This window comes from Orycteropus afer, unplaced genomic scaffold (genome assembly GCF_000298275.1).
Source record: "Orycteropus afer afer isolate SDZICR_OR568_19922 unplaced genomic scaffold, OryAfe1.0 scaffold00573, whole genome shotgun sequence".
Taxonomy (NCBI): Eukaryota; Metazoa; Chordata; class Mammalia; order Tubulidentata; family Orycteropodidae; genus Orycteropus; species Orycteropus afer.
In genome coordinates this window covers 293,387-306,066 of record NW_006922160.1, presented here as the reverse complement: position 1 = coordinate 306,066, position 12,680 = coordinate 293,387, and the positions used below count along the sequence as shown (strand labels likewise).

At 41.0% G+C, this 12,680-nt stretch overlaps 1 protein-coding gene across 1 annotated transcript in view; it reads right to left on the bottom strand.

The window, feature by feature from the left end:
* SFXN1 (sideroflexin 1) overlaps positions 1-12,680 on the bottom strand; it is a 62,136-nt gene that overhangs the window by 28,402 nt on the left and 21,054 nt on the right. Inside the window, exons 5-6 of the mRNA XM_007956036.1 lie at positions 11,958-12,043; positions 10,033-10,160 (exon numbers count right to left, since the gene is read on the bottom strand). Coding sequence (XP_007954227.1) covers positions 10,033-10,160; positions 11,958-12,043 — 214 coding nt within the window. The remainder of the gene's footprint in view (positions 1-10,032; positions 10,161-11,957; positions 12,044-12,680) is intronic.

Below are 12,680 nucleotides of genomic sequence, written 5' to 3'. Positions count from 1 at the left end.
TCCTTTGAAGACACTTAAAGATAATTCTTTTGAATTCCTTATCAGAGAGTTCGAATGCTGCTTCTTCCTCAGGGATGTGTTCTGGGTCTGTATCCTGCTTCCTTGTTTCTACCACTTTATCTTGCCTCTTTGTGTGGACTGTGATGGTCTGTTGTTTTCGAGGCATCATGGCATCGTTGTATTTAGATCTCTGTTAACTGTGAAGAGCAGCCAAGGGTGATTCAGCCTCTTCCTGGTGGTTTTTTATCATTGGCCCATTGATGGAGAAGGAGGTAGTAGTGGCTCTTGCTCAGTAAGTGAAGTTGCAGGAGGTGTGTGTGTAGTTGTGTCTTATGGGGACTGCTGTTGTCTCCCACTCAGTTAGACACAAATTACAGTTGAATAACCATCAAAAACTAAAAGCCCATGGACAAGAAACACACCATGTAATCACACAGGAACAGTAACCAAAAAAAGAAAAAAGGGAAAAAAAAGAAGAAAAAACAAGAAAACCTGTAACATCTGGGGATAGGGCACAAAGGAGAATAATAAATGAAAGAAAAAAATTGGAAAAATGCAAAAAGAAAATCAAGGAACAGAGTTAACCACAAGAAAAAACACCTTAAATTAAAAAAAAAAAAAAATTCAACCAGGCACAGGGAAAAGAAAAATGCTGAAAACTAGGACCTGGGAGGGGAATATTAAGAATAATAATAAAAACGACAAAAGTATTAATAATATTAGTTGTTTTAAAACAGAGAAATATAAGCAAACTAATCACCAGAAAAAAGAAAGCAAAAAAGAAAAAAATAAAAATAAAAAAAGAGAAAAAAAAATTGATGGAGGACAGGGCAGGGCTCTGAGTAGTATCTTATAAAAAGGGAGAAGTGATACAGAGAGACAGATACACAGGGGAAGACAGACACTATGTGATGAAGGAGGCAGATGCATGTATAAGCAGCAAATGAACCCTAAGGACTAGTGGCAACCACCAGAGAGCAGGAGAGAGGCCTATAGAATGAATCAAAATGGCTGAGACCCTGATTTGTACTTTTAGCCTCCAGACCTATGAGAAAAAAAATAATTCTGCTCTTTAAAGCCCCACACATAAGGTTTTTTACTTTTTATTTATTATTATTTTTTAACAGCAGTGCTAGGAAAATAAGATACGTGGACCCACATCACAGGTGGAGTGTGTGTAAAGAATCTTGGCATGAATTAGACAGATCTGGTTGAATCCAGCCTAGATCATTTGCCAGCTGGGTGGTCCTGGAAAAGTTCTCTAACTTCTCCAAGCCTTGGTCCTCTGTTTTCCTCACCCATAAAATGAGGAGAATGGCATCAACTTGCTGTGATGATTAAATGTGATCACACATGTAAACTGTCTGGTATGTGATGGGCAGTAGTAGTTCATTTAGACAAATTTTATCAGAGTAAACTGTTACATTAACTATTCCAAAATTTCAATTGCCTTTATACATTTCACTGGAACTACAAGATTATGTTTCTTCTACGGAGACTAAACAGCATTTAAAGTAACTGAGTTACTGGAAAGTGGTTTGTTGGACTAGGTGAACCCCAAGAACAGCAAGGCATTTCAAAATGGAAAAAAGCAAAGCCAAAAGCAAATGCAGAGTAGAAGCTAGAGCTGCCACTTCAGTATCAGAAGTGCCCTTCTCAGCATCCACATCCATGGTGGATTCCATACCTCCTCATAGGTTAGTCACAAGCTATTATATCAGTGAGTCTCTGTGCATTAAGTAGCTCTGGTGGCATGGTGCCTAAGGCATCTGACTGCTATCCAGAAGGCTGGCAGTTCAAACCCACCAGCCATTCATCAGAAGGAAGACTGGGCAATCTACTTCTGTAGTGATACTGCCTCAGAAACACAAGGAGGGGTCACTATGAGTCAGAATCGACTCGAAGGCAGTGAGTTTGGTTTTTGTTTTTTTTGGTTTCTGTGCATTAGGCCCAGGCAGTTTACTTCATCACAGAAGTCTGGGGCCTATTAACCAAAAAAGCCTTTATTGTTAGGTGCTGTCAAGTCAGTCCTGACTCACAGCAACACTGTGTACAACAGAAAAAAATACTGCCAAGTCCTGCACCATTCTCATAACATTGCTATGTCTGAGCCCATTGTTGCAGCCCCTGGGTCAATCCGTCTTATCAAGAGTCTTCCTCTTTCTTGTTGGCTATCTACTTTACCAAGCATGATGTCCTTCTCCAGAGACTGGTCCCTCCTGATAACATTCCAAAGCACAAGAGATGAAGTCTCAACATCCTCTCTTTTAAGGAGCATTCCAAAAAAAGCCTACTAGTGACAATTCCGAATTTTTACATACTCAATTGCTTTAAAAAATAGCCCAAACAAGCAGATTTTAGCCATTCAGAGCCTGTCTGCTTTACATACTCTGTAAAACTTTACATACTCTGTCAAAACTGTGCCCAATAGGTTGTTGTTAGATGCCACTGAGTCATCTCTGAGTCAGAGCAACCCTGTGCACAGCAGAAGGAAACACAGCCTGGTCCTGTGCCAGCCTCACAATCCTTGCTATACCTGAACCCATCATTGCAGCCACTGTGTCAATCCATGTCATTGAGCGCCGTCCCCTTTTTTGTTGACCTTCCACTTTATCAAGCATGATATCCCTCTCTAGGGAATGGTTCCTTTTGACAACATGACCAAAGTAGGTAAGACGAAGTCTGGCCATTTTCGCTTCCAAGAAGCATTCTGGCTGCACTTCTTCTAGGACAGATTTGTTAATACTTTTAGTAGTCATGGTACTCTCAGCATTCTTCTCCAACACAGCTCAGTAGCATCAACTCTTCTTCAGTCTTCTTTATTCACCGTCCAGCTCTCACATGCATACGAGGCAATTAAAAATACCATGGCTTGGGTTAGGCACACCTTGGTCTTCCAGGAGACATGTTTGCTCTTTAGCACTTGAAAGAGGTCTTTTGCAGCATATTTGCCCAATGCAATACATTGTCTGATGTCTTGACTGCTGCTTCCATTGGTGTTGATTGTAGAACCAAGTAATATGAAGTTCTTGACAACTTCAATCTTTTCTCCATCCACCATGAAGCTGTTTATTGGACCAGTTGTGAGGATTTTTGTTTTCTTTATATTGAGGTATATGCCTATACTGGGCACTGCTAAACCTTATGAATAGCAGTGCCCAATATTGTTGTTGTTGTTGTTATGTGCTGTCAAGTCGGATCCGACTCATAGCGACCCCCTCCTTGGATTTCCGAGGCAGTATCACTACGGAAGTGGATTTCCCAACCTTCCTTCCAAGGAGTGGCTGGTGGTTTTGAACCGCCAGCATATGGGCATAGCAAAATAAAAAAACCAAACTCACTGCCATCAAGCCAATTCTGACTCATAGCAACCCTCACTGGGTTCCAAGCCTGTAAATCTTTATGGAAGCAGATTGCCTTATCTTTCTTCCACAGAGTGGTTGGTAGGTTCGAATCACTGACCTTTTGGTTACCAGCCAAAAGCCTTAACCACTATACCACCAGAGCTCCTTAACACAGGCATAAAACCAAAAAAAAAAAAAAAAACAAACTCACTACCATTGAGTTTATTATGACTCATAGCCACCCCTACTGGGTGGAGGCAGTAAATCTCTACAGAAGTAGATTGTCCTATCTTTGTTCCGCAGCTGGTAGGTTTGAACCACCAGCCTTCTGGTTAGCAGTCAAATGCCTTAGACACCATGGTACCAGAGCTCCTTAATATTACCTCATAGGGCTGTTATTAAAAGTGCTAATTTGTGAAAAGAAGAGCATAGCACCAAGCACACAGCACACAATCAGTAAGGAGCTCTGGTGGTGCAGTGCCTAAGGCATTTTGACTACTAACCAGAAGGTTGGTGATTCAAACCTGCCAGTGGCTCCACAGGGAAGATGGGGCAATCTACTTCCTTAAAGATTTATCACCATGGAAAACCAATGGGGGTCACTATGAGTCAGAATTGACTGGATGGCAGTGGGTTTAAAATAGGCAAACTAACACCGAACCAATCTCACTGCCATCGAGTTGATTCTGACTCACAGCAACTCCTGCTTGGGTTTCTGAGGCAGTATATCTACAGAAGTAGATTGCCCAGTCTTCCTTCCAAGGAGTGGCTGGTGGGTTTGAACTGCCAGCCTTCTGGTTAGCAGTCAAATGCCTTAGGCACTATGCCACCAGAGCTCCTAAAATAGGCATAGATAAAACTTTACAGTTATATAAAGACCCCAAAATGCTGCTGCCCCTTGGAGCTCTCTGACCCAGAGATTTCCCATTGTGTTGCCGAGTGACATCATTTGGCATGTCCGCCAGGAGTCCCCTAGCTCTCTTTCTCTTACTCAAACCTGAGCTACCGTTTGGAAGATGTCCTGTTGTTAGGGACCTTCTTTCTTATCCCAAGCAAAACCTAATAGGTTTGCCTTAAAAAACAGCTGTGCAAGACTGCCATCTCGTGGTCATATCTTTTTTCTTGTTCAGCCCTGAAGCTGCTCAAACTCACTACACAGCTCACCTTGGACTGACAGGACTCTTCAACAACATCCAGGGCTGCTTCACAGCCATCTCCACAGTACACACTGGTGTCACATAAGGACACCAAGAAGCTCCTTTGTGATGAAGTCAGATAATTGTGGTCTTTCCTTAGTAGCAAGAATGCCAACATGACATAACCTCAAAGTGTGCTTCATGCATTTTTCTCCAACTTTTGGTGTTTACCCTATTTTATCTGCTAATATGTATTTGTACTGACAAAAAGAACTTAAAAATAGGAAACAGTATTAGAGGGAAAACTTGACAAAAGTTGATTAAGCATGTTTCATTTGAGAGCTTAGTTTTAATTGGCAAATGCTATTTTCATTCATTAGATTCTGTATGAATCTAGGAAAATTGCAAGTTGTCAAAAATGAAATGAATAAAGATCAATATCCTACACATTAGTGAGCTGAAATGGACCAGTTTTGGCCATTTTGAATCAGACAACCACATGATTTACTATGTTTAGAATGATGAATTGAAGAGAATGGCATGGCATTCATCATCACAAAGAATATTTCAAGATATATCCTGAAGTGCAATGATGTCAGTGATAGGAAAATATCCACATGCCAACAAGGAAGACCTGTTCCAGTTAATATTACTATTATTAAAATTTATGCACCAACCACCAAAGCCAAAGATGAGGAAATTGAAGACTGTTACCAACTTCTGCAGTCTGAAATTGACCAAACATGGAATCAAGATGAATTGATTATTACTGGTGATTGTAATGTGAAAGTTGGAAACAAAGAAGAATCTCCAGTAGTTGGAAAATATGGCCTTGGAGATAAAAATGATGCTGGAGATTATATGATAGAACTTTTCAAGATCAAAGACTTATTCACTGCAAATACCTTTTGTCAACAACAGAAATGACAGCTACGCACATGAACCTCACCAGATGGAATACATAGGAATCAGATTGACTACATCTGTGGAGGGAGGCAATAGCAAAGCTCAATATCTTCAGCCAAAACAAGGTCAGGAGCTGACTGTGAAACAGATCATTAATTGCTCAAATGCAAGTTCAAGCTGAAGCTGAAGACAATTGCAACAAGTCCAGGAGAGCCAAAATATGACCTTGATTACATCCCACCTAAATTTAAAGACCACCTGAAGAATAGATTTGATGCACTGAACACCAATGACCATTGAAACCAGATGATTTGTGGGATGAAATGAAGAATATCATACATGAAGAAAGCAAAAGGTCAACAAAAAGGAAAGGAAGAAAAGACCAAAATGGACGTCAGAAGGAACTCTGAAATTTGTGCTTGAATGGAGAGTAGGTAAAGCAAATGGAAGAAATGACAAGATAAAAAAGTTGAACAGAAGATTTCAAAGAGCAGCTCAAGAAAACAAAGTTGATGATTATAATAAAATGTGCAAAGGTCTGGAGTTAGAAAACCGAAAGGGAAGAACATGCTTGGCATTTCTCAAGCTAAAAGAACTGAAGAAAAAATTCAAGCCTTGAGTTGCAATATTGAAAGATTCTATGGGCCAAATATTGAATGATGAAGGGAACATCAAAAGAAGATGGAAGGAATGCACAGAGTCACTGTACCAAAAAGAATCGGTTGATGTTCATCCATTTCAGGAGGTGGCTTATGATCAAGAATCAATACCATTGAAGAAAGAAGTCGAAACTGTACTGAAGGCACTGGCAAAGAACAAGACTCCAGGAATTGACAGAATACCTATTGAGATGTTTCAACAAACGGATGCTGTGCTGAAAGCACTCACTTGGCTATGCCGAGAGATTTAGAAGACAGCTACCTGGCCAACTGACTAGACGAGATCCATATTTGTACCCATTCCAAAGAAAGGTGATTCCACAGAATGTGGAGCTCTCGTGGCATAGTGCCTAAAGACATTTGACTGCTAACCAGAAGCTAGCAGTGCAAACCCACCAGCCACTCCTCAGAAGGAAGAGTGGGCAATCTACTTCTATAAGAGATATCACCTCAGAAACTCAAGGAGGGGTTACTGTGAGTCAGGATTGACTCGACAGCAGTGAGGTTTTTTTTTGTTTTTGTTTTTGTTTATCATTAATATCATATGCAAGTAAAATCTTGCTGAAGATAATTCAAAAATGGTTGCAGCAGTATATTCACAAGGAACTTCCAGAAACGCAAGCTGGATTCAGAAGAGAACATGGAATGAAGGATATCACTGCTGATGTCAGATGGATTTTGGCTGAAAGCAAAATGTACCAGAAAGATGTTTACTTGTGTTTTACTGACTATGCAAAAGCATTGGACTATGTGGATGACAACAAATTATGGATAACACTGAGAAGAATGGGAATTCTGGAACACTTAATTGTGCTCATGAGGAACCTGTACATAGACCAGGAGGCTGTTGTTTGAACAGAACAAGGGGATAATGCATGGTTTAAAATCAGGGAGGGTGTGTGTCAGGGTTGTATGTTTTCACCATACTTATTCAATCTGTATGTTGAGCAAATAATCTAAGAAGATGGACTATATGAAGAACAGAGCATAAGATGCGAGGAAGGTGAGAGGAAGGTGGGAGGAAGACTCACTAACCACCTGTGATATGCAGACAATGCAAGCTTGCTTGCCGAAAGTGAAGATTACTTGAAGTATTTACTGATAAAGATTAAAGACTTGCAGTGCACTGAACTATTGATATGGTTTCTCTAGCTATAGTCTTTGTACCTCCCATTGGATTACTGGGTGGGACCATGCAAATAAGGTGTGTAGAACTCATGTTGGGATTGGTTAGTTTTGTCACTCTGCCAGGCTTAAAATGAGCCCTCCTAGAGGCAGAAAGGGGATTCCACTGCCATCAAGAAAGAAGAGCTGGAGGTAAGGTAGAGTGCATCCTTGGACCTGAGATCTCTGCCCTGGACCTCCTTGACTGAGATATGCCCTGGCAGCAAGACGCCTCGGCAGAGAGACAATAGCAGTGGAACCAAGAAGCATGAGACAGAGCAGAGGCTTACCTGGCTCACAGTGGCAGAAGCCAGGCCAAGAGGCCAAGGGCCAGAGAGGTGTATCTGAGGGCACAGCATAGAGGAGACTGTCTTGATCGAAAAATTGAATCCTGAGCATATTCTTGAACCTGAATTGTAGCCTGTTACTTCCCTAATTTTGAGTACTATCTGTGAGTTCCGTGTGGCCATTGCAACAAATTATTGAACCAAGCAGAGAAGTAGTGAGTACCGTGCAAGGTACCATGGGTGTCAAAGTTGGTAAAAAAGGCTGGAGGGTGTGTCTGGCCTCGTACTTTGGGCTTCTGATGGTGATGCTGCCTTCCTTTTGTGAACCTAGAGGGCAGAAGATGCCACCTCCATGTTCTTTTTGCAAGACTACAGTCTGCAGTATGGATTATACCGCAAAATAAAGAAAATGAAAATCCTCACAACTGGACCAATAAGCAGCATTATGATAAACGGAGAAAAGATTGAAGTTGTCTAAGATTTCATATTACTTGTTTCCACAACGAACACCAATGGAAGCAGTCGTCAAGAAATCAGACAACGTATTGCACTGAGCAAATATGCTGCAAAACACCTCTTTGGAGTGCTAAAGAACAAAGATGTCTCTTTGAAGACTAGGGTGCACCTAACGCCAAGCCATGGTATTTTCAATTGCCTCATATGCATGTGAAAGCTGGACAATGAATAAGGAAGATTGAAGAAGAGCTGATTATTTTGAGTTATGGTGTTGGTAAAGAATAGTGAAAGTAGCATGGACTGCCAGAAGAATGAACAAATCTGTCCTGGAAGAAGTGTAGCTGGAAAGTGAGAATGTCCAGAGTTCATCTCACCTACTTTTGTCATGTTGTACGAAAGGACCATTTCCTGGAGTAGGATATCATGCTTGGTAAAGTGGAGGGTCAACGAAAAAGGGGAAGGCCCTCAACAAGATGGATTGACACAATGGGTAGCTACAACAATGGGTTCAGGTATAGTAGGGATTGTGAGGCTGGCACAGGACTGGGCAGTGTTTCATTCTGTTGTACATAGGGTCACCATTAGTCAGATTCAACTTGACGGCACCTAACAACAAAAGCTTTTTCATTCGGTTTATATGATTAATTAAACATACTAATTTCCAATATTTTTTTTTTCTGCCAAGAATACTATAACTCCCAGGTACTCTGATTTCTGAGTAAGTCTGAGAGCCTTCCCTAGGTCCCTGGTCTGAAGGTAGTTCTGAGAGTCTCAGGGGTGAACCAGAGCTTCTCAGTGGAACTAAAGCCGATGTGGATTTTCTGCTTTTGTTCACAACTCCAAACCCTATGGCCAAAACTGAGTAGTAGTTTAGTACATATTTCAGTAATCTCTGCTCTAAACATCCCATCTTGGCCCATGTTCTAAGAAATGACCATGGATACAAATAAATCTTCCGTAGAAACTACTCCTATCTTATGACTTTTGGAAGTTTCTTGTCAAGATTTATGAAGATCAAATCTTTCTCTTCAAGTTCTCACTACTTCCCCTGCCATCTCCCTGGCCCAACCCACCACCAGCTCTTGTCTGAGGTACTATGATGGCTTCCTAACCCATCTCCTCCCATCTACACTTGTTCCCTCACTCTATCTCAGCAGAGCAGCTGAAGTTGTACAGTTAAAAAGTAAGCTGGATTATGTCACTCTTCTCCTCAAAACCCTCCATGACTCCCTTTCACTTAGATTAAAAGCCAAATCTAAAAGCCTGCAGGGCATCCACATTCTGCCTTCACTGACTCCCTATTGCTCCCCTTGCACTCTCCCCACTCCAGCTGCACCTACCTCTCTGCACTGCTTTCAAGACAAGGCAACTTGGAACCTCTCTGGCTGTTCCCTCTGTTTAGGAACATCCACTCCCTGACAGCTACTTGGCTCATTTTCTTCCCTCCATCAGGTCCTTTCCTGGCCATCCTGTCTATTTCCACCCCAGCATTTCTTACCCTATTCTTTCCCCTTGGCCCTTGTGATGGATTGAATCATGCCTCCTCAAAGTATGTGTTGGAATCCCAACCCCTATACCTGTGATGTAACCTATATGGGGATAGGGTTTTCTTTGTTATGTTAATTTGGCCCTATGAGGGTAGGGTGTGCCCTAAACCTAATCCCTTCTGAATTATAAAAAGCAGATTAGACACAAAAGGAAGCACATATGGGGAAGACAGATTCTACTTAATGAAGAAGGATGAATTTGTAATCCAGGAACACCAAAGATTGCTGGCTACTAGGAGCTGAACTAGATAAGAGAGGACCTCCCCCAAGAGTCACATCCTGAATTCAGACTTCTAGACTTCTGAACTGTGAGAAAATACATTTCTTATTTCAGTGACAGCAACTAGGACACTAAGACAGCCCTTATCTCCATCTCACAGGCTATGTATTTTACTTATTTTGTTTTTGTGCCTCTCCCAGTAGAATGAAAGTTCCACCAGGGAAGAGATTTTGTTGTTGCTGTTCACTGATGCATAAAAGGCTGTGTGATATATATTTATCGAATAAGTGAATGATGACAAAGTTCTACTGACCCATCCCAGGGGCTGCCATGAGAATCCTGGAGACAATGACTTGCGTGATGGCTTGTTTTGCAGCATTTGCCGACTCACCCAAGCGGTTCCCATTTTCATCTGTGACAGGAATGCCAACTTTGAGTTCCCTGCAGAGCAAAATGCATGCAAAGCAGTTCACAAATGTCTTCATGAAAGGCCTTGCAATATTACTATGATGAGAATGACCAAGTTCATCCAAAGACCGCCCTCAAGTGTCATTTTTGGCACTGACAAGTCTATTTTTTAAGACCATGAACATTTTGTGATAGACACAAAAGTAAAATAACACTTGTAAACTTTTTTAGAAGGTGTACTTTTTTCCATAACAATATGATTTAAAGGGTGAATATGCTAACTTAAAGATAAGGCCAATTCCTCTGCACATGTGTAACTGAGCAATTTTCCAAATAAGAAATTACATTAGAAGTAAATCAAGTAGGCTGCCATAGAAGGAGCCACCCCCCAGTACATGGCACGGCTGTATATTTATTAACTATTGTTACTAACACTGCAATCATAACTCCTATTTTTACCCCATTTTTCATTATCCATTCCAAACTGCTTTTGCTTTTCTTTCTTCTTCTTTAACTTTTGCCAGTTCTAAAAAATATTTCCAAAGATATAGATTACTATTGCTTTAAACCCAGAAAGAAAATCCTAGAGAAAGAAATAGAACCTATTTTACAGAATAAGCTTTCTTTGCATAGAGCTTCTTTGTCTAGTCCTATACAAATAAATAAGGAGCTCTGGTGGCATAGTGCCTAAGGCATTTGACTGCTAACCCATAAGGCTGGTTCAAATCCACCAGCCAGTCCACAGAAGGAAGACTGGGCAATCTACTTCCATAAAGCTTTACCACCTCAGAAACCCAAGGGGGGTCACTATGAGTCGGAATCGATTTGATGGCAGTGAGTTTGTTTTTTTTGCTTTTATACAAATAAATGGAAGAGTTATAATATATTTAAAAACTTTTTATTACACAGAGGCAGAGAGAAGAGTAAATTATACTCCCGGGTACCTATCACCCTGCTTCAAGTATTAGCAGCTCATGGCTAATTTTGCCTCATCTATGGGTCCATTAGGAGCTCTGGTAGCATAGTGCCTAAGGCACTTGACTGCTCACCAGAAGGCTGGCAGTTCAAACCCACCAGCCACTCCTCGGAAGGAAGGTTGGGCAATCCTACTTCCGTAGTGATACTGCCTCGGAAACCCAAGGAGGGGTCGCTATGAGTCGGGGCCGACTCGACAGCAAACAACAACAACAACAACATGGGTCCATTGACACAGTGGCTACAATGATGGGCTCAGGTATAGCAAGGATCGCGGGGCTGGCACAGGACCAGGCAGTGTTTTGTTCTGCTGTACAGAGGGTTGCTATGAGTTGGAGAAAACTCGATGGCACCTAACAACAACGTGAGTCCATCTCCCTCTTTGCCTCTCAAAGAACACAAGACATCAAACCTGTTGTTGTTGAGTTGATTCCAACTTATGGCAACTCCAGGTGTTACACAGTAGAACTGTGCTCCATGGGGTTTTCTTGGCTGTGATCTTTACAGAGCAGATCCCTAGGTCTTTCTTCTGTGGTGCCACCAGGTGGGTTCAAAGAGCCAACCTTTGAATTAGTAGCCACGCATAAACCAATTTGTACCATCCAGGGACTTTTCCTCACCCCCATCTTCATATCATTTTGAAGCAAATCCTAGATTTCATATAATAAGTAAACATTAAAATAAAATTTTAAAATGCTTTAGACAAAATTAAGCATTATACTTATCATTCTTATAATAATTAGGTTTGTCAAAAGCATTTTAAAATTTTATTTTAATGTTTAGACATTATATGAAATTATTATAAGACTCTACCGCCAAGCACAAGTCCTTTCTCAGAGTGTATATTAATCTTACCTTTGCCTCATTAATGGAATATTAATGCAATTAGCAGCAGCTACAGCAGCAAAGGGGACAAAACGCCCTATCAGGGGTGAGACATGCTGCAGAAAAGATAATTATAAAACATTATCTTACTTTTCCTGTATTGTGAATGGAAACATTTATTTTTTCATGAAAACTGTTAAGATTTCAGAGTGTTATTCGTATAGCCACCATTTGTCTGACAGGTTGTTGTACTGTGGTGGCTTGTGTGTTGCTATGATGCTGGAAGATAGGCCACTGGCATTTCAAATACAAGCAAGGTTAACCATGGTGGACAGGTTTAAGGGGAGCTTCCAGACTGACAGACTGGGAAGAAAGCCCTGATGATCTACCTCCAAAAATACCAGCCAATAAAAACCTTGTGCATCACAACAGATGCACTGGAGGAGGACATCATGTTTGGTGAAGCAGAGGTTCAGCAAGAACAAGGGAGACTCTTGGTAAGATGGACTGGAACAATAACCACAATGATGGACTTGAACATGCTCGTGACTGTGCGGATGATGACTGAGCAATACTTTGTTCTGTTGTACATGGGACTCCCATGAGTCGGAGCTGACTTCATGGCAACTATCAATCTCTACCTCTATTTAGAGATTGATTACTTTCAAAACTTGTGTCTGAAGGCTATTTTTATATAATATATAATAATTTATACATAATGCAGACTAATAAGAAATTTTTAAAGCTTAGTGT